This window comes from Mustela erminea, chromosome 4, assembly GCF_009829155.1.
Source record: "Mustela erminea isolate mMusErm1 chromosome 4, mMusErm1.Pri, whole genome shotgun sequence".
NCBI lineage: Eukaryota > Metazoa > Chordata > Mammalia > Carnivora > Mustelidae > Mustela > Mustela erminea.
Genome location: NC_045617.1, coordinates 23,134,433 through 23,160,518, shown reverse-complemented (window position 1 = coordinate 23,160,518; position 26,086 = coordinate 23,134,433). Strand labels below are relative to the sequence as shown.

General features: G+C 36.9%; 1 protein-coding gene across 2 annotated transcripts in view; it reads right to left on the bottom strand.

Moving 5' to 3' along the window:
* Positions 1-26,086, bottom strand: part of SESN1 (sestrin 1) — a 120,565-nt gene that overhangs the window by 9,685 nt on the left and 84,794 nt on the right. Inside the window, exons 1-4 of one of the 2 annotated variants that reach the window (XM_032338861.1) lie at positions 10,583-10,853; positions 3,135-3,200; positions 2,168-2,368; positions 1,409-1,591 (exon numbers count right to left, since the gene is read on the bottom strand). In XM_032338861.1, the coding sequence (XP_032194752.1) occupies positions 1,409-1,591; positions 2,168-2,368; positions 3,135-3,200; positions 10,583-10,684 (552 nt within the window). In that variant the 5' untranslated portion in view covers positions 10,685-10,853. Of the gene's footprint in view, positions 1-1,408; positions 1,592-2,167; positions 2,369-3,134; positions 3,201-10,582; positions 10,854-26,086 lie in introns of those variants that run through there. The other variant, XM_032338860.1, reaches the window with a different exon arrangement.

Sequence of the window (26,086 nt, the reverse complement as noted above, 5' to 3'; positions counted from 1 at the left end):
GATTTAAATGTAATAGAATGCACTTTGCTTAAATGCAGTTGCCATATTTCAGATGGTGGATTATAAATGCATTAACTGCTTTTAGTTCAAAGTCTCATCCAGGTGTATTTCAAGTGACAGCTACTGAATAAATATGCCCGTGTTTTTCTCTATTATCAAGCTTTCTCAAGAAATCTTAAAGACAGTCGTTTGAACAACTTGACTCTGAATATTCCTAAATCATCAAATTATAATTATTATTTAAAAAACTATACTCAAGGTAAAGGCTACGAGTTTTCAGTCTTACAAATTTGTATCCCTTCTGCTTCATTATCTGTTTTATAATCTTGTATAATCTTCCATTACCAGATGATACAACAGACACTATGTTAATCATATTCAAATTTTATATCTTAATCAGATGCTTCAATTATGTAATAATATCTGAAATGTTCTATGAAATAGAAAGATAAGCCCCCAAATATGTTGTATTTTTAAGAATTTCTACTACATGGTAGTTACTTTTAGGGAATGTCTATCTACCTTTATTCTATTAGTAAACAGAACCAGAAAGAACTACTTCAAACTGCATTTGAATAAGATGCCACTTCACACCTATCAGAATGGCTAAAATCTGAAACACTGATATATCAGATGCTGGTAAGGATGTGGAGAAAAAGGAATGCTCATCCACTGCTGGTGGGAATGCAAACTGCTGTAGCCATTTAAGAAGACTGTTTCAGTTTCTTACAAAGCTAAACATAGGTTTGCCATGCAATCCAACAACCATATTCCTAGTTATTTACCTGAGTTGAAAACTTACAGCCACCCCCCCCAAAATATACAAAATGGTAAATAACCAGGATGGCTTTCAAATAAACTGTGGTACCTCCCTACATTGTATTATTCAGTAATAAAGAAATGAGCCATCAAGCCCACAAAATGCACAGAGGAATCTTAAATGCATATTGATAAGTAAAAGAAGCTCATCTGAAAAGGCAATATATTGTATGATTCCAACCCTAATATTCTGAAAGGGCAAAATAAATGACAGTAAAATGATCAGGGGAGAGAGATGAATTAAGTGGAGCACAGAGGATTCTTAGAGCAGTGAAACTATTTTATATGATAATATAATCGTGGACAGATGATATGCATTTGTCAAAACCTATAGAACTGTAGAACACGAAGAGTGGACCCTAATGTAAACTACAGACTTTAGTTAACAGTAATCTATCAATATTGATTCTTTGATTACAGCACATATACCATACTAATGATAGATGTTAATAGGAAAGACTTGGGGGTAGGTTCAAGGGAGTGGAATACAGGAACTCTGCACTTTCTGTAAACCTAAAATTGCTCTAAAAAATAAAAGTCTATTTAAAAAATCTCTAAGGGACACCCTAGATATGTTACTTCTACTTACCTCAATATGTTCTTTGGTAATAAGCCAAGGTCTATGCGCTAACACTTTGTTAAGTTCTCCTAAATTTTGTAGTTTTTGAGGAGCATTCTCTAAACCATTAAGCCACTTGGGGTCCCCACCAACATGAAGGAAATCATTTACATGGAGGTTCACTAAGTAGGAACACTGGTGTCTTGCTGCAGCCTTAAAAGAAAACAAAAAGATCAATCCAGCTATAAATATTAAAAGGTTCTGATTGGTATTTTTGCAAAATTTCCATAAACTACAGAAACAGTTTCATATAAACATTAAAAAAGATCACACATACCATAGAAAGCACCTCCAAAATACCCCAAGAACAAACAAAATATATGGTAAAAGTATTTGAACCTTAGAAACTGTATTTATATAACAACTTTCAGATCCTCAGATTAACAAACTTTTAATAAAGGTGCCAACCATTAAATAATGGAGTATAATTTAAAAACTGAACAGGAGTAGCACCACTTATGTCAATGTGAGCTATCTGTAATAGTGGACTAAATCATTTGCTCTTCTTTATTCTCATTTAATGGAAAATGGTTCTCAAGAGTATATAAATACATATTTCTTTTTACTGTTACACTTGAGAGTATACTTATTTAGAAAGAGGAAAACCACATAATACCTAACAGGAATCCAATTAAAAGAATATAAGTATTTATCCTGTATTTAAAGCATTAGCCATCTCTTAAAAAGATTAATAAAGGAGGCAGGATTTTTCACTTTATGTATACAAACCATTATTCCAATGTAGTGCCGATAATGTAGGGGTAATGGCCCATCCATTTGCAGTAGATAGTGTTGAGTTTTAAGGAAACTTTCTAGATATTGTGGGTGAAAAACCATCACTAATGTAATGTTATCCAAACGACCCAAAGCAGCAAAAGAATCTGCAAATAAAGTATGCATCTGTGCGTCTTCACTACCCACTTGGAGAATCTGTATAAAAGAGAAGAAAACCATGGTTACATAAATGTAAATTGGTTTTAGAATGCAGTGTATACCTATTTTCTTTAAGTGTCATCTAGAAGCAGGTTAAATCTGACTTGAGAGAGGTGTGAAATCTGAAATCTGAAAATTTAACTCAACTGGTAGCGAGATAGAAGAATAAACAGTCACATATTGTGTAGAAGGAGCTAAACAACAAAGGTTGAACATTAAAGGCCATCTAGATAGGTTGCTTGCAGACTTGGCCAGAATCCAGATAAAGCAGCAGATTTAGATGATCAAATTTGCAGAGCTTGCAAACAGACACTAAAGCTTTTCCCCTTTCCTTATAATGCCTACTCTCACTCATTTAAGGAGAACCAGAATTAACATCAAACAATGCTTAAAAACAAAGCACAGAAATTTCTACATATTTAGAATTAAAGATCCAATCTTGCACTGATACCAGTCTGTGGAGATGGCTGACCAAGTAACTCAGGTATGGGCAGACACCTAAACATCTAAATATAAGGAGATGGAAAATCACTGGTCAAAAACAAGTCTTACCTTTCCTTGATTAAATATGGGTGTTAGAAAAGCATCATGAAATACTAGAAATCAACATGACTGTAACAGCTTCCTAATTCACTGCCAAAGCATGATTATTAACTCTGCGTAAAACATGTTGTCCAACAGTTGTTCAGATGCCAGGATGTGGGTCATGAAAGCTTTTCCTTAAAAGCATACAGTTCACTATGTACTTTCACAAACAACATACCTCCTTTTCTGGGATGAATCTGCTTGGTCCGTGTCCTAGTGGTCGAGGAATTCTAATTCCAAGTTCCTAGAAAAGAAAATTACACCATCTCAAGCCTCCAGCAGTAAACAACATGAACTGAGGCTACAGGAATGGGAGGGAAAAACAACCAGTTGAACAGAGACAGGCTTGTTTTGGTGGTTTGTTTTCATTGCTATATATACATACCACTCCTCTGTTTGCATCGCATAGCTGATAAGAGCTTATAATATGACTAAAGACAATAAAACCTGCTTCACTAAAAGCAGAGTTTTGCATAAAGTACTTGGCAGAAAGTCTAGAACAGAAAGTTCAGCACATAGCAACCAACCCTGTGGACTGTCAGTGATACAAAATAAGACTAATGTGTTTGTACATCCAAAACTCAACCAACCAAAACACTAATCCCTGTGTATCTTGTCAAGAAATGAGAAAGTCCTAACTTCTACCTAGATGTCTTAAACTAAAAGGAGTGTAATTATCATTACAGCTATAATAACACTTCACAATAAGAGAAGAGATACTATGAAATATAGAAAGCAGTGACTTAAATCCACAAAAGAGAAATTACTGCAGGGCATGTTTTCTCTGTGGCAGAGTAAAACAATCTTAGAGAAACTAATTTTGTAAGTTTGCTTTAAGTTTTGTATACACTATAATGTTATCATCTTTGTTTATATATATTATATATATATGTATTAAAGATTTTATTTATTATTTGACAGAGAGAGATATAGTAAGAGAAGGAACACAAGCAGGGAGAGAGAGAGAGGGAGAAGCAGGCTTCCCACCAAGCAGGGAGCCCGAGGTGGGGCTCAATCCCATGACCCTGGGATCATGACCTGAGCCACCCAAGCACCCCTCCTTATATTTTTGAGAAGCTCAACTAATTAAGATATAAGAAATAAAGGTTTTCTGCCCTTTGACATAGTGAATTTAGAATCCTGTATCTGGAGTCTACTAGAATCCTGTATTTTATGTGACAGTATAATATGGTTAACAAAAACGGATATCAAGCAGTCGGGTCCATCTTTTCCCCCAATACAGAGTGCCACAGAAACAAAACTAAAATAATACAACTTTTTTTTTTTTTAAGGTTCATGTCTTATCAATCAATCTGGTTTCAAAGAAAACAAAAATAATATCTAGAATTTACACATCTAAATATCAACCCTTACTTATATAATTACATACAAATATTATTTCAACCCTCTACTGCTTCCAAAAGTCCTTCAGGATGTTCCTTTCAAAGAAAAAAAAAGGGGGGGGGGAGCAAACAGAGATGGATATGTGGCACCAATTCAAAAAATCTGGTCCAAGTGAATGAAAACCTTTTGAGCAGAATGGACTTTTTAAAATTAAGCAGGCAGGACAAAACTGAAGTAAATCTTTATTGGGAGAACTTAAGACTTGGATTCAAAGTAGGCTATAACTGCCAACTAAATCTATGAAATGTAATTCAAATAGCCATGTACTGGAAGCCAGTGATGTCTTACTCCAGTTATTCCTCACTGAGACTCAACACAGCAATGCTCTGAAGCCTTCATTAGAGCAGGCACTCAATTCACTGGTCTGGCCATGTGCATGTCTTGATTTTAGTAGCCTATAAAAAACTGCAAGAAAAAAACCCACATCCCTGCTATTCAATACATCACCTTGGCACAAATGCAGCCATTTATATAAAAACAATGACTCTATTAGCCTTTCTAACTGCTGAATTTCTGATCCAATTACATAGATTTCAAACAAAATATATTGGGCAAAACATTAAGATTAAAATCAATATTTATTCCTTCTAATTTCTTCACTATCTTATTTAAATAAGATGCATTTTAGGAATACACCCATTTCAAGGGTTTATTATTCATTTTATACCTAAGAGACACTATTACTCTTGAGGCCTTAGTATATAAAAAGGTAGCATTTCAAATGGAGGAGAAACAGATTATTCTACAAATAATATCGATACAACTAGGCAGCCACTCAGAAAAAAGTGAAGTTGGAGCCATAAATCATACTTGACTCAACACTTCAGAGATAAGTATAAAAACAAAAACAAGAAAACATTAGTGTTAGAGGAAAACACTCATAGAATGAAGTTAGGCCTAAGAATGCCATAAAACCCAGATGTTACAAAATAGAAGACTGATAAGTGTGATGACATAACAGACTTTCACATGGGAAAAATAAACATATAAAAAGTCAAAAGCAAACAGAAAATTCAAAATATATTTGCAACTCCTATATCAAAAGAGCTAAATTTCTTGAATACATGAAGATTCCTACGAATCAGAAAACCCCCAAAAACCTGACAGAAAAATGAAGACAGTTCCAAGAAAAGGAAATACAAATGGCTGAAAAATGATAACCTCACAATCAAACTCCCAAGTTAACTACACTGAGCTACTATTTTTCACCTAAAAGATTGCTTTAGATTAAAAGTTTAATAATAGGCTGTGTTGAAGAGGAGGCAGATAAACAGCCATTCATTACTTACACATTTCTGATGGGAATGTTCTGAAGCGTGAGGAAATGAGATCAAGAAATATGTAAGAAGTATAAACTACTACAACCTATAGAGTGCAATTTGTAATAATGAGTGAAATTAAGAAGTCAGAAATCCTTGGAGTCAACAATTTTGTCTTACATGTTAACCTGTACTCACAGAAATGTCACATGTAAAAAGACAATCACTCCAACATTGTTTTTAATAGTACAAGATATAAAACCACCTAAGTACCCAACAAGACTGTTTCAATGTAGTATGACCACAGACTAGAACAACATGTAGTCCTTACAAAGAATGAAGTAATTCTACATGAGTTGGCTTTAAAAGATCTCCAGGAGATAGAAATATACATACACATATATATATGTATATATATATATAGTGGGGGAGCAAAGTGCATAATATGTATGTATTAAGTTACTATCTGTAAAGAGAGGGGGAAAATTTACAATTCCATTTCTAGGACTTTATTTTACAACTACAGCAACATGTGGGTGGCATATACATATTTTTAATAACAAGACTGATAGCACATGTGCCTTAAAGAGGTTGAATTATATTACTTGGTTTTGTTTCTATACCAAAAGTATATTCAACTATCATAAAAGAATAGCTTTAGAATTCCAAGAAACTGGCTACCAAAGTTTCAGAAACGGAGTACTTTCCTATAGGTATGGCAAGGGTCTTTTCGATGATCCCATGTAATTCTCAAAACTGTGAAAGTCCGCCCCTACAGCCAAATTTGGTGGTTATGTTGGTATTACTGTCTCCCTATTCCTTGCCTTCAATGGGCAAAACCTTCCTTCCTTCTTGGTTCCTTTAGAAATATATTCTTCTAGAATGAAAACTATGTGTTTCAAAGTAGGATGTTAGTCAAAAGCAAACATGGGAATGGATTATAGACCCATTATGCTAATAACCTCTTAGTTCTAAGGTCACATTCATTCTTTGATGAAGTACCAGTCTGGCAAGAAAGCTGGAGACAGAAAGTAGAAAAACTATCAAAGGAAAGGAATTTCATTATTTTACTTAAGGGTAGTTCCAGGTAAAATAGAATTTTACGCAGCTCACACTTAGACTACCAGGGTCAATTTCCTACCTGGCTGACGAGGTTGTGAAAGGTTTGTGCCATGTAAAAGCAGAAAGAGAAATGGTAGGAAAGAAATGGAGAGGAAGTGAAAGAAAAGACTGGGGAAAGGGGAGAAGGGGGGTGGATACCCACATACTTAAAAAAATCAAGTCTTTCACAAAAAGAGTTGGTCAAGATGGATATAATGGGAAATAGAACTGTTCTAGACTCACATCAGTTTATTCTCCTACATTTGGAGGTTAGACTCAAAAAGATGTTCTTTGTTCTCTTTCTTAATAGACTAGGAACGTGAGAAGGATACAAGAATATGATGAACTCTAAGACTCCATTCCAATTTATCCCAGTCCAGATTCAGGCAGTCAGGAGATCATTTTACAAATTATTTATATTTTTATATATCTCACATTACATATATATATAATATTTCTATAAAATAATTATAATTACATATATATAAATATATGTACACAATTTAAAATCAAGTACCTAGTTCAGTATTATGAGTGGTGGAGATAGAGTCTGAATCCAGGAAATCCAGAAATCCAGTTGGTATCTTTAATTATTACTCTTTTGAGCCTCTTTAAAGAGTTTTTGATACCTTAAAGGTCCTTTTGGATACCTCTATTGTCATACAATAGTATCCTTTGTTTCTAAAAGGTTAAAAGTTTCAACTTTCTGGAAAATTCATTTTTGGGAAACACTTCTTTTCCTAGGCAACATGACAAAATTAGTTACGCTATTTTCTAGCAGGTACTGATTTAAAAAAGGTACTGCAGGTTTTCAATAGGGTGATCATAAGCTAAACGAACCACATTTCATAACTTCCTGAAGGTTACTTCGATTATGCCTTATCTGTAGCTGTTAAAGAAAATGAATTACAGACTTGGAGCAAATTTTGGCCAATCCAGATTCTAAGAGGCAGAACTGCCAACAGCAAGTGGTCTTGTTTGAAAAGCAGATGTAGATGCTAATCACAGCACAAAGCTCACAGGCTCTCCCTGAAGGTGTGGCTGGAAAAACTAACATGGGAACTAACAGTTCTTTCCTCTCAACAATCCTCCTAATCAGCATTTTGAAAGAGAGCAACAGCCTCTGCCATGACAACACTGCTGCAAAACTCTGCCATAAGATCTACTTCTTCATTAGTGTATAATATTAACACACTAATTTTCACTATATAAAAATTCTTAAATGCTGACTTGATAGTATCACAGAAAGACTATATATATCACTATATGAATCAGTGTTTGTACACAAGAAGTATGTTCTAATCATAATTTCCAATGTATTAAAGATACAGTTATGAATCTATAGCACTATCCTTAAGTGAAAGAATGAATGATTTGCCACAAATGCAAAATAAAAGCATTTCTTTGCTTTTGGTATTTATCCACTTGCAAAATTAGTTGAAAATTAAGTATAATTAGGTCATTTGAATGACTTTTCTCACTGCACTTAGGGCACTTTTAAAAAACTAGACGTTTTATACCAATATAAATACAGTATTAATTTTGATTTTAAAAAATTACAAAAGCAGTATGTGCTTTTTGAAACACACTTCAACGAAACAATAATAAATTGTGTAAAATGTGAACGCTCCCACTCCACTCTCCCTTCTTCAGGAGAATCACTTCAGAAGAATCACTTATAGGTGGGTGCTAGCCTTCTGATACTCAAAAATTTTTAAAATGAAGAGATGTAGAAGTGTTATTTAAAAAAAAAAAAAATCCTGGGCACCTGGTAGCTCAGTGGGTTGAGCCTCTGCCTTTGGCTCAGGTCATGATCTCAGGGTCCTGGGATCAAGTCCCACATCAGGCTCTCTGCTTAGCAGAGAGCCTGCTTCCTCCTCTGTCTCTCTCTGCCTGCCTCTCTGCCTACTTGGGATCTCTCTCTGTCAAATAAATAAATAAAATCTTTTTAAAAAAATCCTGCTATAACAAATGTACTGGTGCTTCTTTTAAAACTGTCATTAACTCTACTTAGGAACTTAGAAATATTCAAAATTACCTCGTTTTCCCAGTATCCAGTCTTCTATGAAATGCATTCTAAAAAAAATAACTCACAGACTTCAAAATACTAGATTTGTAAGGCTGACTTAGCCATATGTGTATTTTATACTTTGATCAGGAGTTCCATCCCTGAAAAGTGTCTCATTTTAAAGCACTATGTCAGTTTGCCATTTGAGAGTCATGTTCTTAATTCTTTTGTAAAGTTTTCCTATAAAGCACTACTTCCTAACTTATTTTCCCACATGCTGGGTGTGTTAAAAATAAAATAGAACTCTATAGCCGCTTCCTAAATACAATCCCATAAGCACTGTAATCAATGTGCAAGCTAAAATATATCTCTTTATCTTCCAGTTTACATGGCTATATTTAGAGACTGTAGATCTGGGCCAGAACCAGGGTTCTGTACACAAATACCACCAGAAATAACAGATCTATTCAAGCACAATGACTGGGGATCACTTCTATTCAAAATGAGAAAAGATCTCTTATGGCCTGCAAACAGAAACCATAAATGCTATTTCAACACTTTCATACAGTTTTCTCTCTTTGATAGAGTTTCCAAACAAGCAGTTATAACAATTTTTTTTTTAGGTTGTATTATCTGTAAACAATCAGGAGTGTATTATGTACCTATGAATTTTAAAATCTAGAAAAGTTTGTTCTAAAAACCTCACGAGAAGGTGTCTTCATTTAAAGTTAAACGACAGGGGTGCCTGGGTGGCTCAGTGGGTTAAGCCGCTGCCTTCAGCTCAGGTCATGATTTCAGGGTCCTGGGATCGAGTCCCGCATCGGGCTCTCTGCTCAGCAGGGAGCCTGCTTCCTTCTCTCTCTCTCTCTCTGCCTGCCTCTCAGTGTACTTGTAATTTCTCTCTGTCAAATAAATAAATAAAATCTTTAAAAAAAATAAAGTTAAACGACTATATGTGGTAAAATCACAATGCCGACTCCATCTACAAAAAATATAAATACGAAAACAGTCATTTAAGTGGGCAATGCTGCAGACAAACTACTTCCTATTTGGATTTCTTGAACTAAGCCAACACAGCATTCTGATTTCATTTCAAATTTTAATAACTATTTCTCTACTTTCTCCTTGTCACCTTTTGAATCAAGAGCCTTTTAAAGGTTCAAATTTTAATCAGGTTTATTTCTAAGTTTCAAATAGGGCCCTATTTACAACCACTTAGGAAAAAAAATACAAAATGTGACAATTAAACAGCTTTCTGAAGGCCATTTCAGACACAAAAGGGATGGTTAATAAACAAGGGTGAGCACTGCATAACGTCATAGAGCTGGCAGAACACACGTATTCCAGGCAACATTATCTTTCAACGGACTCCAATGTATTTTTTTCTTTTTTTAAGTAGGAGGCAAAGGGGGAGGGGGTCACTGATACTCTGTTTTGACAGGACGCTGAAGGGGGGAAAATCCACAGGCTGTTCTACCGTAAGACTAGAGCTTTGTTCGGTTCTGACTTGTGGAGACTTGTACAGAAGACAACGTTATTTACGTTTTCCATTTAAAGGACCGAGGCAGCTTTCGCTGCCAGCCTCAGCCCTTTCTGCCCGGGCCCGACTCACGATGGAGACCGTCTCTCCACCCACCACAGGCCGCCCCTTCCCCTGAGGGGCGCCGGCCAGCCCGAGACGCCCCCGCCGGGCTGCGCGGCCGGCCGGGCGGTTGCTCCAGGGGCGCCCTCCCCGAGAAGCGTTCTCCGCAGCTGTTCGGTAGGGAGGCGGGGAGGCGCCGCGATCTCGGGGCAGCCCGGGCAGCTCGGGCAGCTCTGCCCGGTCCCCGCCCTCCCGGCCCCTCGCCCGGGTACCTCGTCCTGGCCGCGGCCCCCGCCGCACTGCTTGCAGCCCAGCAGCTCCGAGACGGCCAGCGAGGCCGTGTACGCCTCGTTCGCTGTGGTGGCCAGGCGCATGTCGGCGCGGGGAGCACTGCCGACGTGCAGGAGAACCGCGGCGGTGCCGAGAAGGCGAGCGCTGACCTGACGGCCGGGGCTCGGGGCTGCAGCGCCTCAGTCAGCGCGGACCGCGGCAGCGCTGCGGCCCCGACAAACAAGCCGCGCAGCCCCGCCCCCGCCGTCACTCCGCCCGCACGGCGGCCGCATGCGCCAATGCCGGCCCGCGGGGCCGCGGAGGGCCGCCCCCTTAGCGCGGAGGAGCGGCGGGTGACGGGCGGTCTGCGGCGGCCGGCGGAAAAACAACCTCGAGCGTCCGAGCTCCCCCCAGAAGCTAATTCTCACGCCGGGAGCGGGTTCGGCCGGAGGGCGCTAGGGCTGAAGGTGCGGCGCGGGCCCTTAGGCGTCAGGGAAGGGCAAATGTGCCCCTGCCCTAGCGTCCGCAGTCGAGAGCCTGACCTCCTTCCACCCTCTCGGATTCATTTACCTGGAGCGAAACGGAGACCAGCCTCTCTGTGCTGACCCTGCCACCCCCAGGAAGAACCAAGTTCGCTTTACATTTTATGAACTATTGCAGTCCCCTTCGCCCTTTCCCAAAATGCCCAAACGACGCTGAATGGGCACAGAATGTTGGAACAAGTACGGGGCTATGGCCTATATTCAATATAAAATTAGTTTTGGTAAGCGATGTACAAACTATAAAATCATTCTCCTACACAGATAATAAGCCTTGGTGCCAATCTCTGAATTTCCTTTCTCTTTGCGAGTATATTCGAAGGCTTTAAAATTTCTAATGTTCTCATAAGTGCCCTGGGTTCTAAAGAAAGAATTTCTCACTTTGAAATCTAATGAGGAACGCGAGAAAATACAGGTTTTAAAGGAGCATAAATAACTGACATTGCTGGCCTTGGAACACGAATCTCTCAAGTCCCGTGTTAACACAATTTCCTTACACGGCTTCATTAACTTCTTTTAAAAATCAACTTTTAAATAAGATCTCTTTGTGCATGTTTGCTCTTGTGTTTTCACCAAAAGCTTACATGTTCAGGTTAAGGAAAAAAAAAAAAAAAGCTGGAACATTCTGACAGAAGGAAACAAGCAGAGTTTAAATCAATAAAAACTGACAGACACAGAATCAGGAGTCCTAAATGCAAGTAAGTTTCAGTCTTAGAAGTGAGGTAACAATGTCTCAGAGAAGAATAAGTTACTCTTACAGCTCTTAAAGTGTCATATTTTAAAAGCAGGTTAAAATGGTTATTTTTTATCTTCTCCAGATAAGGTAAATGCTGTGTGTTCTCATACATTGCTTTTACAAATTGCAAAATCATGCAAAAAAATTTTTACTGATCAAGAAAAGCAATTTTGGGTTAATATTAACACAGAAGAAAAGGCTACAGAGGCTTCCAAGCTCTCTTCCTCCGAGAACAACCACAAAAGCAAACAATATAATCAAATGCCCACTCAGTCACAAACAAACAAGCAGCAAAAATTAACTCAGTAAAACACTCAATTTGCAGCAATACCCTCCAAGATAAACTGGTTGTAGAGGAATTCCTTGGAAACATAAATGGACTTGATATATGAGGTTGTGAGCCATACTGCTAGATAATGAGAGAAGTATATGAAAATGATGACTCTGCTGTAAGAGTTGAGCTGTGATTTTTATTTTCTGGAAGGGATAAACAGTGGGGTCAGTTGTCTACTAGGGCATAACCTTGTTTGTGACATTAAAATGATACATGTGCAAAATGGAAAATGCTTAACTTTCTATTTTTTAATGAGAGGCAAGGCAAATGCATGCATTTAGCTAACCCAAAAATGGTTTAAAATAGTTAAATGCAAATCAAAACTGCAAGCTATATATATAGTAGGGTTTGATCCTTAGAGCTTGATAAATACTTACTGAAGAAGCATACAGTAAAATTGTATAGGAAGCTGCAATTAGGATTACTTTTCCTCCCAGAAAATTTCAGTTTAATTATTTATTTTGATGCTGCCTTACATAAAAAGAAAAATAATTTTAACTCTTATTCTAACTCAGTGATTTACTGAGGACCTTTAAGTTATTAAATGTCAAGATTCCTTTATGGTCTCTATAAAGACTGACTTAAGTTCTTCAAAGAGTACTAATTTCTGCCCTTTACAATATGGAGTATGGTGAATTAGTTACTTTATTCTCCAACATAAAGGGTTGCCTCCAAATAAATCTACAGTTACTAAGAATTCCTAGCAATATATTAACCTGCAAATATCATTGTGTAGATTTCACTTCTGGAAATGTTTTGTTTCAAATCTTTCAGTAAAAAGTCTGTAATAGAGTTCACTTCTTGAGTAGGCTAGATGTCCTGAAGGTGCTTCTCCTAACAAACCCGCAGTGCTAGGCATGTCTTTGCATGCAATAAACATCTGCTAAAAAAATGAAGTCCTGATCACAGAATAATAATTGGAAAGCACTAGGCTTTTGATATTTATCACAGGTTAACATTAGAGGTTAGCAGTTGCTTTATAAAGTCTGCTAGTACTTAAATATTTCAACATTTTATTTCTCTAGGAAGAATCCTGATTAATCCAAGAAATAACAGTAATTCTGAGATATCTCCTGTCCCCTAAAAATGTTTTGGTAGACTTACTCAGTAGTATCAAAGGGAGGTTTTTACATGTAATTATTAGTAATGGTCTCAACTCTTAATATTCTCAAAAAGGAGCTGACATACCTATGTAAAAGCAGGGTGGTGTCAAATTACTTTATCTGAACTGAGAACTATGATGTATTAGAGAGTTTAGACTTGAAGCTGTGGTGTAAGACAGGTTTCCTGAAGGAAGAACATCTGAGCTGGGGCTCAGAGTATTAATGGAGAAGCCTTGGCAAGAAAATTTGTGGGGGTGGCAGGAGGGAAGGCTTGAGAGATAAAAGTTCTAAGCCAAGGAACCAGCATGTGCAAAGGCCCAGAGGCAGGAGAGAGAGAGAGAGGCCCAAACACAGAAGCTGAATAAAGGAAATTTATTTGGTCTGGAGTGCGGGGGGTGGGGGGGCGGTGGGTATAGACAGAGAATAGAGTTCAAGTAAAAGACCAACAGTAAGGAGGGACCTTGTTCAAGATTCATTAAAGAATGTAAATTTCATTCTTAAGACTACTGTGGACTTACTCAAAGTTTGAAACAGTAGAAAAACATCAGATTTGCATTTCACTACAGTTTAGAAAAATATATTGCAGGGGGCAACATTTGTGTCAGGGAGAGGTTAGCAAGGCTGCTGAGGCAATTTTGGCAAGGCAATATCGTGGGTCTGAAGAACAAAAGGAACGAAGCAAAGTGTAGGGATGAAGGTGGATTTTGTCTAACATAATACGTTTCTTGAGAAAGGAAATCATGCCTCATACTCTTGTTTGAAATTGAGGAAATAAATCTCAGATTAGCTGCTCTCCTGACCAAATGGCTTTCCTACATCCATTAGATTTTTAAAACTAGTTAATTCATGGAAAAGAATAGATGTATTTTAGTAGAATGAACACTTATCAGTCCAACAGGCCTAATAACACTTTCACAAACCACATATTAAATCTTGAATTTTCCCTTTTACCTTAGTTATTAAAGTACTACAGATTTGTAGATCTATTAATAATTGGTTAGAAAACATATAGCAGTGGTTTCATTCATTAAACCAAAGAATGCCTTTAAGAGTGAGCATTTTTAAAGCATTCTTTAAAAATGCCCTATTGTCATTTAAAACATTTTATTTAGAATGCTGGTTTATAAGATAACTTCTGCTTACTAATGTTGTCAAGATTTTTTTCCTCTAAAAGGGGAACGAACCCTCCTACACTGTTGGTGGGAATGCAAGCTGGTGCAGCCACTCTGGAAAACAGTATGGAAGTTCCTCAAAAAGTTGAAAATAGAGTTACTCTACAACCCAACAACTGCACTACTGGGTATTTACCCCAAAGATACAAATGTTGTGATCCGAAGGGGTGAGTGCACCCCACTGTTTATAGAAGCAATGTCCACAATAACTAAACTATGGGAAGAGCCTAGATGTCCATCAACAGAAGAATGGATAAAGAAGATGTGGCTACACACACACACAGGAATATTATGCAGCCACCAACCCCCCCCCCCTCCGAAATCTTGCCATTTGCAATGATGTGGATGGAACTAGAGGGTATTATGCTAAGCAAAATAAGTCAATCAGAGAAAAACAATTACATGATCACACTGATAGGAATCTGAGAAACAAGACAGAGGATCATAGGGGAAGGGAGGAAAAAATGAAGCAAGATGAAACCAGAGAAGGAGACAAACCATAACAGATGCTTAATCTCAGGAAAAAAACTAAGGGTTGCAGTAGTGGAGGGGGTAGGGGATGGGGTGGCAGGGTGATGGACATTGGGGAGGGTATGTGCTATGGTGAGTGCTGTGAATTGTGTAAGGCTGATGATTCACAGACCTGTACCCCTGAAACAAATAATACATTATGTGTTAATTAAAAAAAATTTTTCCCTCCAGCTCATATCTTCCTGTTTTTATATATATAGCTTGTCTGCTAAGCACTTTTTTTCCTTTCAACATCATGTTTTGAGTACAGTGAGATCTTTTTAGCACTGAACTTTAATTTTACGTTGTTCTCTTATTTGTCCTCTACTTTTCTCACTTCTTCAATTTAATTTTTAGAATTTATCACTTATAAAGGAGCAAGACTGTTGACTGATTTTTGCTCTCATTCTCTCTGTTGGGGTTTCTTCTTTTAGAAATGCAATTTTAAATCTCTGCATAGGGTTTTAGAAACTCATAGGCCATCACCCATATTTGTAACTAACAATATTCCAAACAATGTTGTGGTTTTAAATTAGAAAAACACTTCCCTCCAAAGAATAAGCATGTTAAATTGTGGTCAGGTTTTCCCAGGTTAATAAGACTAGTAACTTACCAACTTCTACCTGTCACACACTAAAGCAACTGACATATTTAAGGCAAATATTCACTTCTATTTCCAAATTTATAAAGCAAAAACTTCTAAAATATGGGTAACTTGCCCAAGATTATAAAAGTATTACACTTCAATCAGGGATTAGAATGCAGGTCTGTCTGAATCCTGAGCAGCAGAAGGTGGGTTGCTTCTTTCAATGAGTATTTTATAAATTTTGATAACTATGTATTAGTCTTAGTTCTTGATTCTGAGGACAAAAGGAAAGGAAAAAAATCTATCTCCCTTTTTTAACATTCAGGATGAGATCTGGGGTTTGTGTGTGTGTGTGTGTGTGTGTGTTTGGTTTTTAAGAAAGAAATGATGAAATGAGTCATCTCAGTGTTTGAGAACTTCCCTCCTCTACTTTTCTATCCTGTCACTCTCCTTAGTGTCTTTTCCCAGGCCTTTGCTAACCTCATGCTGATTAAAGCTCCACTACAGAACTCACCTGAATCTGCCCTAAGACCCTACCTAAGTCTACTAAAAGGTACTCATACTACCTACCCCTATTCCTCTTAGAATAACTGGTTGATGTGGTGGGAAGAAAGGCTTCTTGAAACAGTTCACACTATTTATTGTATGAAGTACTGATACCTCATACTACTTTATTTAGTCTGATTCAATAGAATATAAGCTCCATAAAATCAGAATTTTTTTATTGTTCACAGCTGTATTTCCAATGCCCAAGTGTCTCACACATAGTAGACCCTCAGTAAGTATGTATTGAATGAACTCCACAGAGATTATTTCTATTAAAAAAAAAAAAAGCTTAACTCAAGTGAAAGCTTAACATTGAACTTCAAGTTCAATATTCAGTTTATGAAAGATTTGGGCAAAATCTTTGGGACAAAGATTTTTGGACGTTTTGGGTCTAGTATATAAGCAGGCAGGCTCTGCTTGGGAATCAGCCTGTCCTTGGGCTCAGCTCTGCTAAAGCAACTTCTATTTTTCCTAGTCTCTCCCCATTTTCTCCTTGGAAACCCACAAATAGTTCCAAGCTTCTTTGATTTTTCTTTGCTTGCTCTCCTTGCACTACAAAGATAGCTTTAAAGGTTCAGGCAATGATATATATGGCTCACTTGTTAAGTCAGGCAGGTACTTACAAGTCAGACACTGCCTGTATACATATCACTGTTTGACAAGATTCATGAACATTCTGTAACCAAGTTTGGCTTTCAACATCTTTAGGCCTAAGGTGAAATGACAGGAAATAAAGTATCTATTGAGATCTCAATATTAAATGGGAGAACTCATTCAAAAATGCTATAATTTTTAGAGGTGAACTACTTTCCAACATTATTATTAAGTTAAATAATAATCGGTTTAATTTGGAATAGGCTGAGATTCAGGTAAAAGGTGAGTGTTGGGGGAAACAGAGAACTTTATCACATATGTACTTAGGAGCTACTGAAAGTTTTAAAGGAGGAGGAAAAGGAAGTGATACAAACTCAAAAAAAGGTAACCAAAGATACTAAATATATGACACATATATCTGAGAAAATATGACTATACACATATACTATACACATATACTACTATACAGACTATACACATATACTACTGTACAATTTTTAAAATACTTTTTGAGGAGCTGGATTTCAACTCTATCTAAAACCATATATGGTTTTATATATATATATATATATATATATATATATAATATATATATATGGTTTATATGGTTTATATATATATTTTTTAAATTCTCAAAGTACTTCTGGTTTGTGAGCACAAGGGAAGAGCTGGTTTTAATACGTAACCTATAATTTTTTTTAAAGTTCTTTTACTTATTTATTTATTTTTAGTAATCACTACACCTAATATGGGGATTGACCTCATGATCCTGAGATCAAGAGTCGGATGCTCTACCAACTGAGCCAGCTGGGCACCCCTTAAATCTTTTAATCAAGTTATTTTTTTATTTATAACTCACTGACCTCCCTATCCATGCCCACCCCACCCTATGATTATTACTATTATGTAGTGAATAGAGATTTATAATGTGTTTTTCTTGCACAATTCAAAGAATCCCCACTCAATTCCTCTGTGATAATCTTTAGCTGTAGGCCCTTTAATCCTTTAAATTACCTTCTTTCTTTCCCTCCTTCTGAGATCTCTAGTTTTCCAAGAGGGTATTAAGAGCCTAACCTGGTCACAAAGTACAAGGCCACATCCAGAGACGACTTGCATGTTATTAAGCTTCTTAGAAATAAAGTGCCATTCACTGAACTTTCCCATCTGTTCTGCCCTCCAAAATCCTCACTGTAACTCTGTGGGCCATTTTCCCCTTTGTCCATAGAGTACATATACATTTGTAGTTCAACAGAAATGTTTATTTTTACTTATCACTACCATCTTTCTGGTTAGCTAAAAATATTTTTTAAAAAAAGAGGTAAGGCCACTTAAAATTATATTTTTTACAGGAGCTTAAATTTGAACAGAATTCAAGATCATTTCATTTGTAGTAACAGAAAATCTGGTTTTCCTAATTTTTGGCAACTGATTGAGAAATTCTAAAATGGGATTTTATTCAGATATTACAAATTGGAGAAGGTAGTATTCTTTCTTGTTACAGCTCAAATTTTGAAAATACATTTTGGCATAGGTTTATGTACAGATGTCAATGCTATTTTATCAATTAACAGAAATAATATTATGTAAACACTTAGCATTCAATTATGATTTATAGGTATTTACTGAATGCCAAATTACATGCATTTAATTTCTTAAATCCAATGGACAAGCAGAAATATCTTAATTTGAGTCTGGGTGTCTATGTTATTTAGATTTACACCTCTCATATAAGCCACACAGATTGGCAGATAGCTTGGGACTCTGTTAGGGAACATTAAATGGGGAGTCATCTAGTTTACTGCCCAATTTTGAAACAAACAGAAAAACAAAAAGCAGAAACCCAGTCTGTAAATCCCTTAACAGCCCTTCCAGTTTTACCCCCTTCAAAAATTTTTTTAAAAGATTTTATTTGTTTATTTGACAGACAGAGAACTGGGGCCAGGGACTGGAGAGGGAGAAGCAGGCTCCCTGCTCAGCAGGGAGCAGGGCTCCATCCCAGGGCACCAGGATCATGACCTGAGCCAAAGGCAGAAGCTTGACAACTGCACCTAGCCCCCTCAAATTAAAATGAAGGGCTGGTGAAAGCCTTATTCTCTCAAACTTTATTTCAGCTCTAAAGTTCTGTTAATATAATTTCCTGATTTTATCAAGAGTTAAGACTAACTAGAATTTAACCTCCTCCTGCACCAGGCTTGTTCCATTACCAGTGGTTTTCAAACTATATTTCTTAGGATCCATTCCTTACAAGTACTTTACAGTTATTTTTTTAAAAATATATTTTATTTCCCTCTCTCTCTCTGCCTGCCTCTCTGTCTGCTGTGACCTCTCTCTGTCAAATAAATAAATAAAATCTTAAAAAAAAAAAATTCTTAAAAAAGGGGCGCCTGGGTGGCTCAGTGGATTAAGCCGCTGCCTTCGGCTCAGGTCATGATCCCAGGGTCCTGGGATCGAGTCCCGCATCGGGCTCTCTGCTCAGCAGGGAGCCTGCTTCCCTCTCTCTCTCTCTCTGCCTGCCTCTCTGTCTGCTGTGACCTCTCTCTGTCAAATAAATAAATAAAATCTTAAAAAAAAAATTCTTAAAAATATATTTTATTTATTTGACAGAGAGAAAGCGAGAGAGGGAACACAAGCTGGGGGAGTGGGAGAAGGAGAAGCAGACTCCCTGCTGAGCAAGCAGCCAGATGCGGGGCTTGATTCCAGTACCCTGGGATCATGACCTGAGTTGAAGGCAGACATTTAACGACTGAGCCACCCAGGCGCCCCTAGAGTTATTATGAAATACTAGATTTAAGCTTATTTTTTCAAAGCAAACTACTAATGTATATCAACATTAAATGCATTAGAAACTACCATAATAATCTGTTGCCACTAGTAATTTCAATTCCTGGACTAAATAAAGCTTCTTTTATCATCTCTGTGAGCAAATGTTTGAACATTTTTGTGAATTTGTCAATGATTAGGAAAGATATAGTTAGTGTGTTCTAGCCTTTAAAAAAATTCATGGCTCTCTCTACATCTGCTGGAGTAAAACTATAGCAGTGATTGGACTGCTACAGCATGTGGGTACTTTGCTGTCTGAATCTAGAGTTCCTGTATATTATGCATACCAGAAAATACAGAATATTGTAGCCAGAATTAATAACCTCTTAATTTCAAATTTGTTTAAAACATAACATAGTGTCATTCACATAGACCAGTGGAACAGAGTGGAGAGCCCAGATATGGACCTGCAACTCTATGGTCAAATAATCTTTGACAAAGCAGGAAAAAATATACAGTGGAAAAAAGACAGTCTCTTCAATAAATGGTGCTGGGAAAATTGGACAGCTATGTATAGAAGAATGAAACTTGACCATTCTCTTAACACCATACATAAATATAAACTCGAAATGGATAAAAGACCTCAACGCGAGGCAGGAATCTATCAAAATCCTAGAGGAGAACATAAGCAGTAACCTCTTCGACATCGGCCACAGCAACTTCTTTCAAAACACGTCTCCAAAGGCAAAGAAAACAAAAGCAAAAATGAACTTTTGGGACTTCATCAAGATCCAAAGCTTCTGCACAGCAAAGGAACAGTCAACAAAACAAAGAGGTAACCCATGAAATGGGAGAAGGTATTTGCAAATGACAGTACAGACAAAGGGCTGATATCTAAGATCTATAAAGAACTCCTCAAACTCAACACTCAAAAAACAGATAATTATGTCAAAATATGGTCAGAAGACATGAACAGACACTTCTCCAAAGAAGACATACAAACGGCTAACAGACACATGAAAAAATGTTCACCATCATTAGCCATCAGGGAGATTCAAATCAAAACCACATTGAGATACCACCTTACACCAGTCAGATTGGCCAAAATGAACAAGGCAGTAAACAAGTGTTGGAGAGGAAGTGGAGAAAGAGGAACCCTCTTACACTGTTGGTGGGAATGCAAATTGGTGCAGCCACTTCGGAAAACAGTGTGGAGATTCCTTAAGAAATTAAAAATAGAGCTTCCCAATTGTACTACTTCCTCCCAATTGCACTACTGGGTATTTAGCCCAAAGATACAGATGTAGTGAAAAAAGGACCATCTGTATCCCAATGTTCATAGCAGCAATGGCCATAGTCGCCAAACTGTGGAAAGAGCCAAGATGCCCTTCAACAGACAAATGGATAAAGAAGATATGGTCCATATATACAATGGAATATTATGCTTTCATCAGAAAGGATGAATACCCAACTTTTGTATCAACATGGATGGGACTGGAGGAGATTACGCTGAATGAAATAAGTCAAGCAGAGAGAGTGAATAATCATATGGTTTCACTTACTTGTGGAGCATAAGGAATAACATGGAGGACACTGGAAGATGGAGAGGAGAAGCTGAGTTGGGGGAAATTGGAGGGGGAGATGAACTATGAGAGACCGTGGGCTATGGGAAACAAACTGAGGGTTTTGGAGGGGAGGGGGGGTGGAGGGGTTGGGTGAGCCTGGTGGTTGGTATTAAGGAAGGCACATATTGCATGGAGCACTGGGTGTGGTGCATAGATAATGAACCTTGGAACACTGTAAAAATAAAATTAAAAAACAACAACAACAACAACAACACAGTGTCTTTGTTCACATTGACTTGATAAATGATTTATTTAAACTTAAAGACATCATTAATAAAATGACAGTTTTAGATATTGCATAAATCAGAATTCTGATAATACTATTCGACTAAAGGCTGTGCTGACAAAAAAATTAGTAACACATTTGAATATCACTGCCTTATATATACCTCACATTTCCTAATATGTAATCTAGAACTCATAGTGGGTTTGGAGGATCCACGCTTGTCTACAGTTCCCTACATTATCCACCCAAGGCTTGGGTCAGGCTTTAAGGTTCAGAGAAAGATTCAAGGATTTCTGTGGGTTCCAGCAGAATGCAATGGCTGAGGTGGGGAGGAAGGTTGGTGCTTAAGTTCAAAGTCTCTTTCCCATCCATGTTAAATAGAGCCTTAAAGAGAAAAGGTTCTTAGACTTAGAGTCACAGTGGTTTATGACAGTCTACTGAATTACAAACCAAACTTGCTTTCCAATAGAACTTTCATTTAGCCTGTCCTGGATCTGGTCTACAACTGAAAAACCACAATCCTTTTAGCCCTTCTCCAGAAAACATAAATAAAGTCAATCTTATCCTTCAGTGACACACATGCCAACATGAACAATAACAGCTTTTATCATAAATCACAAAAATTTGACCCAAATTTCTTAGTAAAGCTACAACATAGTACTTTGAGATTGTTTTTTATTACCAATGAAGCTATTACTGATATCCAAATAATCTTTTGTGTTTAAAATAGGTAGGTTCTCAAAGAATACATTTGTTCTCTACAATTAGTGCTGTCTGTAAGAAGCTTCAACTTTCAAGTATCCAATGAGATTTAAAAATCAAACCACAGTACTTTAATTTGCATATTACAAGTATACAATTAAAACTATAAAACCTGAAAATATCACACATTAAATTTACAAATTGGGGGTTTGAAAAATATCTAAACTTCAAAAGATATCATAAAAAAGTATGTGGATCAGGAAAAAGAGCAAAGCAGAGTCAAAAGCAGGATGCAGTTCAAGTAGGTCACACTCAACTTTTAACTTTTTCTAAGAACCAAAAAACAAGCTTAGCAACAGCTTTCAGCCAACCACAAAGCAAACAGGTAAGGACTCAACCAATCCAGACACCAGTGAGGTCCAACCTTCAGTGTTTTTTTAAAAAAAATTATAGAGTCAGAGCAGAGCACATTATAAAACAGGATATACTGTCCTGAGTTAAAAGGAACAAAGATAAAAATCTCTTCACCCATCCTTAAAAAAAAAAAATCAGATTTTAATAACATCGTGGTAATTTTGTTTCCACCCTCTTGTGCCAGACGCTGTACATTAAAGTCACCTTTAAAATAATGTGTAATTGTAATAAAATATAGAATTTTATTTCTTGTTTGTGGTTAGAGGATAAGAGTAGGGAGATCTGTAAGAAAAGATTCTTCTCGTTTTAAATTCCCTGATACTCAATTTCCAATGTTCATTGGGGGTGGGGGCAAAAATGAAATGTTACAATCCAAATCCAAAAGTATAAGTACAAACAGTCACATCCAAATACAACCTTCAAAGCAACCAAGGAAATTAGACAGGCTGCACAGTGCTATTCTATGCAATTTTTCCTCTATATGACTCAATACTTATCCTTCTTTGAGAAGAAAAATTTCTGAGGATTTAGAAAGGATTTTCAAGAGCTACAGATTTCATCATTGTAGTGTTTAGTGCAAACCTCAGTATTTGTTCAAAGTGACAGAGTGCTACTTGCAATAGAAAAGTACAAATACTGAAGCAATACTCCATAGTTTTCTTCATTTTGCCTTTGGCTTGCCAAATTTACAAAGTATTCTAGAGCATTTACCAATATTTTCTCGAAAAATCTTCAAGAAGCAACTTTTGTTTTTTCTTCAAGTACTGCTTAAATCACTTGCTGGTTTTAGTTCCCTAAAAAATAATTATTTTAAGTAGATCAGCTTGACTTGTCATATCAATTATTTCCTGTACTATAAAACATAGCTGGTTTTCTACTAATACTGAAGGATGCTGTCCAAAACATATGTGTATTTCCCCTTAATAGTTCATTACATTCTATACACCCCAAGGAAGGTGGGGGGAAAATTAAACAGTATTTGGAGACTAGCTCTAGATTTTATTTATTGGTGATACCCTCACTTTATCCCTTTCCTCTATCCTCAACTGTCCCAGATAACTAAGCTGTGTTGAATTAAAGAAAAAGGTAATTTCAATACATCATTTGGGAAAGACACACTTTACATCAAACTCATATCTTAAATCTTAAAATCTTTCAACAGTATCCACGGATCCACCCAAATCTTACTGAAGGTTTTATCAATTACTTAACACTCATAAATGTATATACCAGGACTGGTTGTATATGTTTCTGTTAAATTCATGAACCTCTCTATTTATTCAACCAATAGTAATTATGCATCTACTATGAGAAAAGATTTCCCCCCGCCTCGGTCTGTCTTTGAGAACAATATTCATGTCTTCGTCCTATTTCCTCCCTCTCTTTTTTTATGATTTCCTATGGTGATCCACCCACTATAGTCTTTTTGCTCATAAAGGGGCCCCTGGACTAAAGAATGCCTCAAACTATAAACACAAAGAGGTACAAAGGGCTTGGAAAGCAGGATTCTGAGCTAGAGTGAGCATCTGATAGTTATTATAGCAGTTAGGTAATTTTGTGCCAACTGGTGAGGAGCTTTAAAACTAGCAACTCTGATTTTTAGTTTCAGACTTGACTTTGGAAGTAGACACACACTATACTACATGGCTTCAGATTTGATAATATTAATAAAATAGACATACTGTTGCTAGTATGTATCAGGTACTCTTCTAGCGCATTTTACATACACTTCAACTCATTTAAACTCATTTAACCCTCATAATAAACCTTTAGATAGATGCTCTTTTTACTTAAGAAATGGGAAATGGGGCACCTGGGTGGCGCAGTTGGTTAAGCAACTGCCTTTGGCCCAGGTCATGATCCCGGGGTCCTGGGATCGAGTCCCACATCGGGCTCCCTCCTGCTCTGCAGGGAGTCTGCTTCTCCCTCTCCCTACTGCTCCCCCTGCTTGTGCTCTTTCCCTCTGTGCCAAATAAATAAATCTTAAAAAGAAAAAAAAAGGGAATGGGAAACTGAGGGACAGGTCAAGTATCTAACCCAAGATGCCACGGCAAGCAAGCAGCTTAAGGTTAGAACTCAAGCATGTCTGACTCCAAAGGCATGTTCTTTTACTATACCATGATGCTGCCTGATAATGTTTTAGTTCTCTCTCCACGGTTAATATTCCAGTGACTGTGCCTCCATCAGGAAAGAGGCCAAGGGACCATGAACTCTTCTCTTCATCCCTTCCTATCATACTTTGCACTATTTTCCATGCAATCTCTTCTCAAAGACCGACTGTTCATCCCATCCTCCGTGTCCAGCTCCCTTCCCCAAATCACTAGAACCTCATTCCTCTCCAGGAAACCTGAACTGGCTCCTCACCGAGTCTACTGCCAAAATAGAACACATTTTGGTATCCATACTATCTCTCTATATTCCTTCTCCCTGGCTACTGGCTTTCTTATAAATTTCAATCTGATCCCTGTTTCCTTTATTCCACTTCCCTACTTTGGGTCCCTCTCTGAACCTTTACTCATTTCTCCCTGACACTTGAAAACATTCTTCCCTCACAGTTTTGCTAATGATATATTATTATAACTCACTTCAAAGGTCCTCTAAAATTTCATCTTCTGCAAAAAACTCTGGAAATTTTGTCATGCTGAAATGAGGAAAACCTTCTACTACTTTTACAGTTCACCACACTAATATTGTCTTTTAATCTCGAAAATACCATGCATTTTGGATTCAGTTAATAATTACTATTTGTGAATTTATTTATGTTATGTTCACAGTTTTAAAGTACAACCACAGAGTATTTATATGTCCCTTTTGGGCTGTGTTGAGAGTACATTCTATTTTTGATGCAAGGATTTGGGAAATGGAAGTGTGTTAATCTTGCTTTGAAATTATAAGTACTAGCACATGGTACAAGTATTTAAAAATAAATTTTCATTTTATTATAGGATTTGTACACAGGACACCAAACAAAAAGCAATAGGCTTGAGTCTAACTAAAACATCATCAAAATATTTAAATGAGTAAAACTGTCTTTTAGCATAAACAAAATGTAACATTTTAGGTAAAAAGAAAAAATGAAGACATAAATGAAGACAAATTGGCACACAGTCATTTTATTAATTAATAGGAATTTGAATAAAAACTTAAACCTTTTTAAGTACAAAAAGAAATAAAGTCACTTTAATAGACTTAAAAAATTAGAAAATACCTCAGTTTTTTTCTTAGTGGCTAAATATGGTATTGCCTACTCAAAAAAATTAAAGAATTCAGAGTGATTTATTTGGTAGGATTAAATCCAATGCTTTCTCTCTCTCTCTCTCTCTCTCTCTCTCTCTCACACACACACACACACACACACACACACACACACACTCTTTTTCTCTCTGTCTCTCATATACCTTGAGATATTTCCACCCACATTTGAAAATTTGGCTAAAATAGCTATTATAGACTATTGTTATAGTAATACCTCATACAACCGAATTGATTCTTTTGGGGTGAATTCTAGAACAGAATCTAGAATAAGAAAAAAAAAGAAGACATAAAATAGGTGTAACAGAATTTATATACTAAATATGTACCATACTCAGAGGAAAACTTTTGGCCCACCTCTCTTACAGACAATTCACTTTTACTTTGTGCAAAAATATAACAAGCTT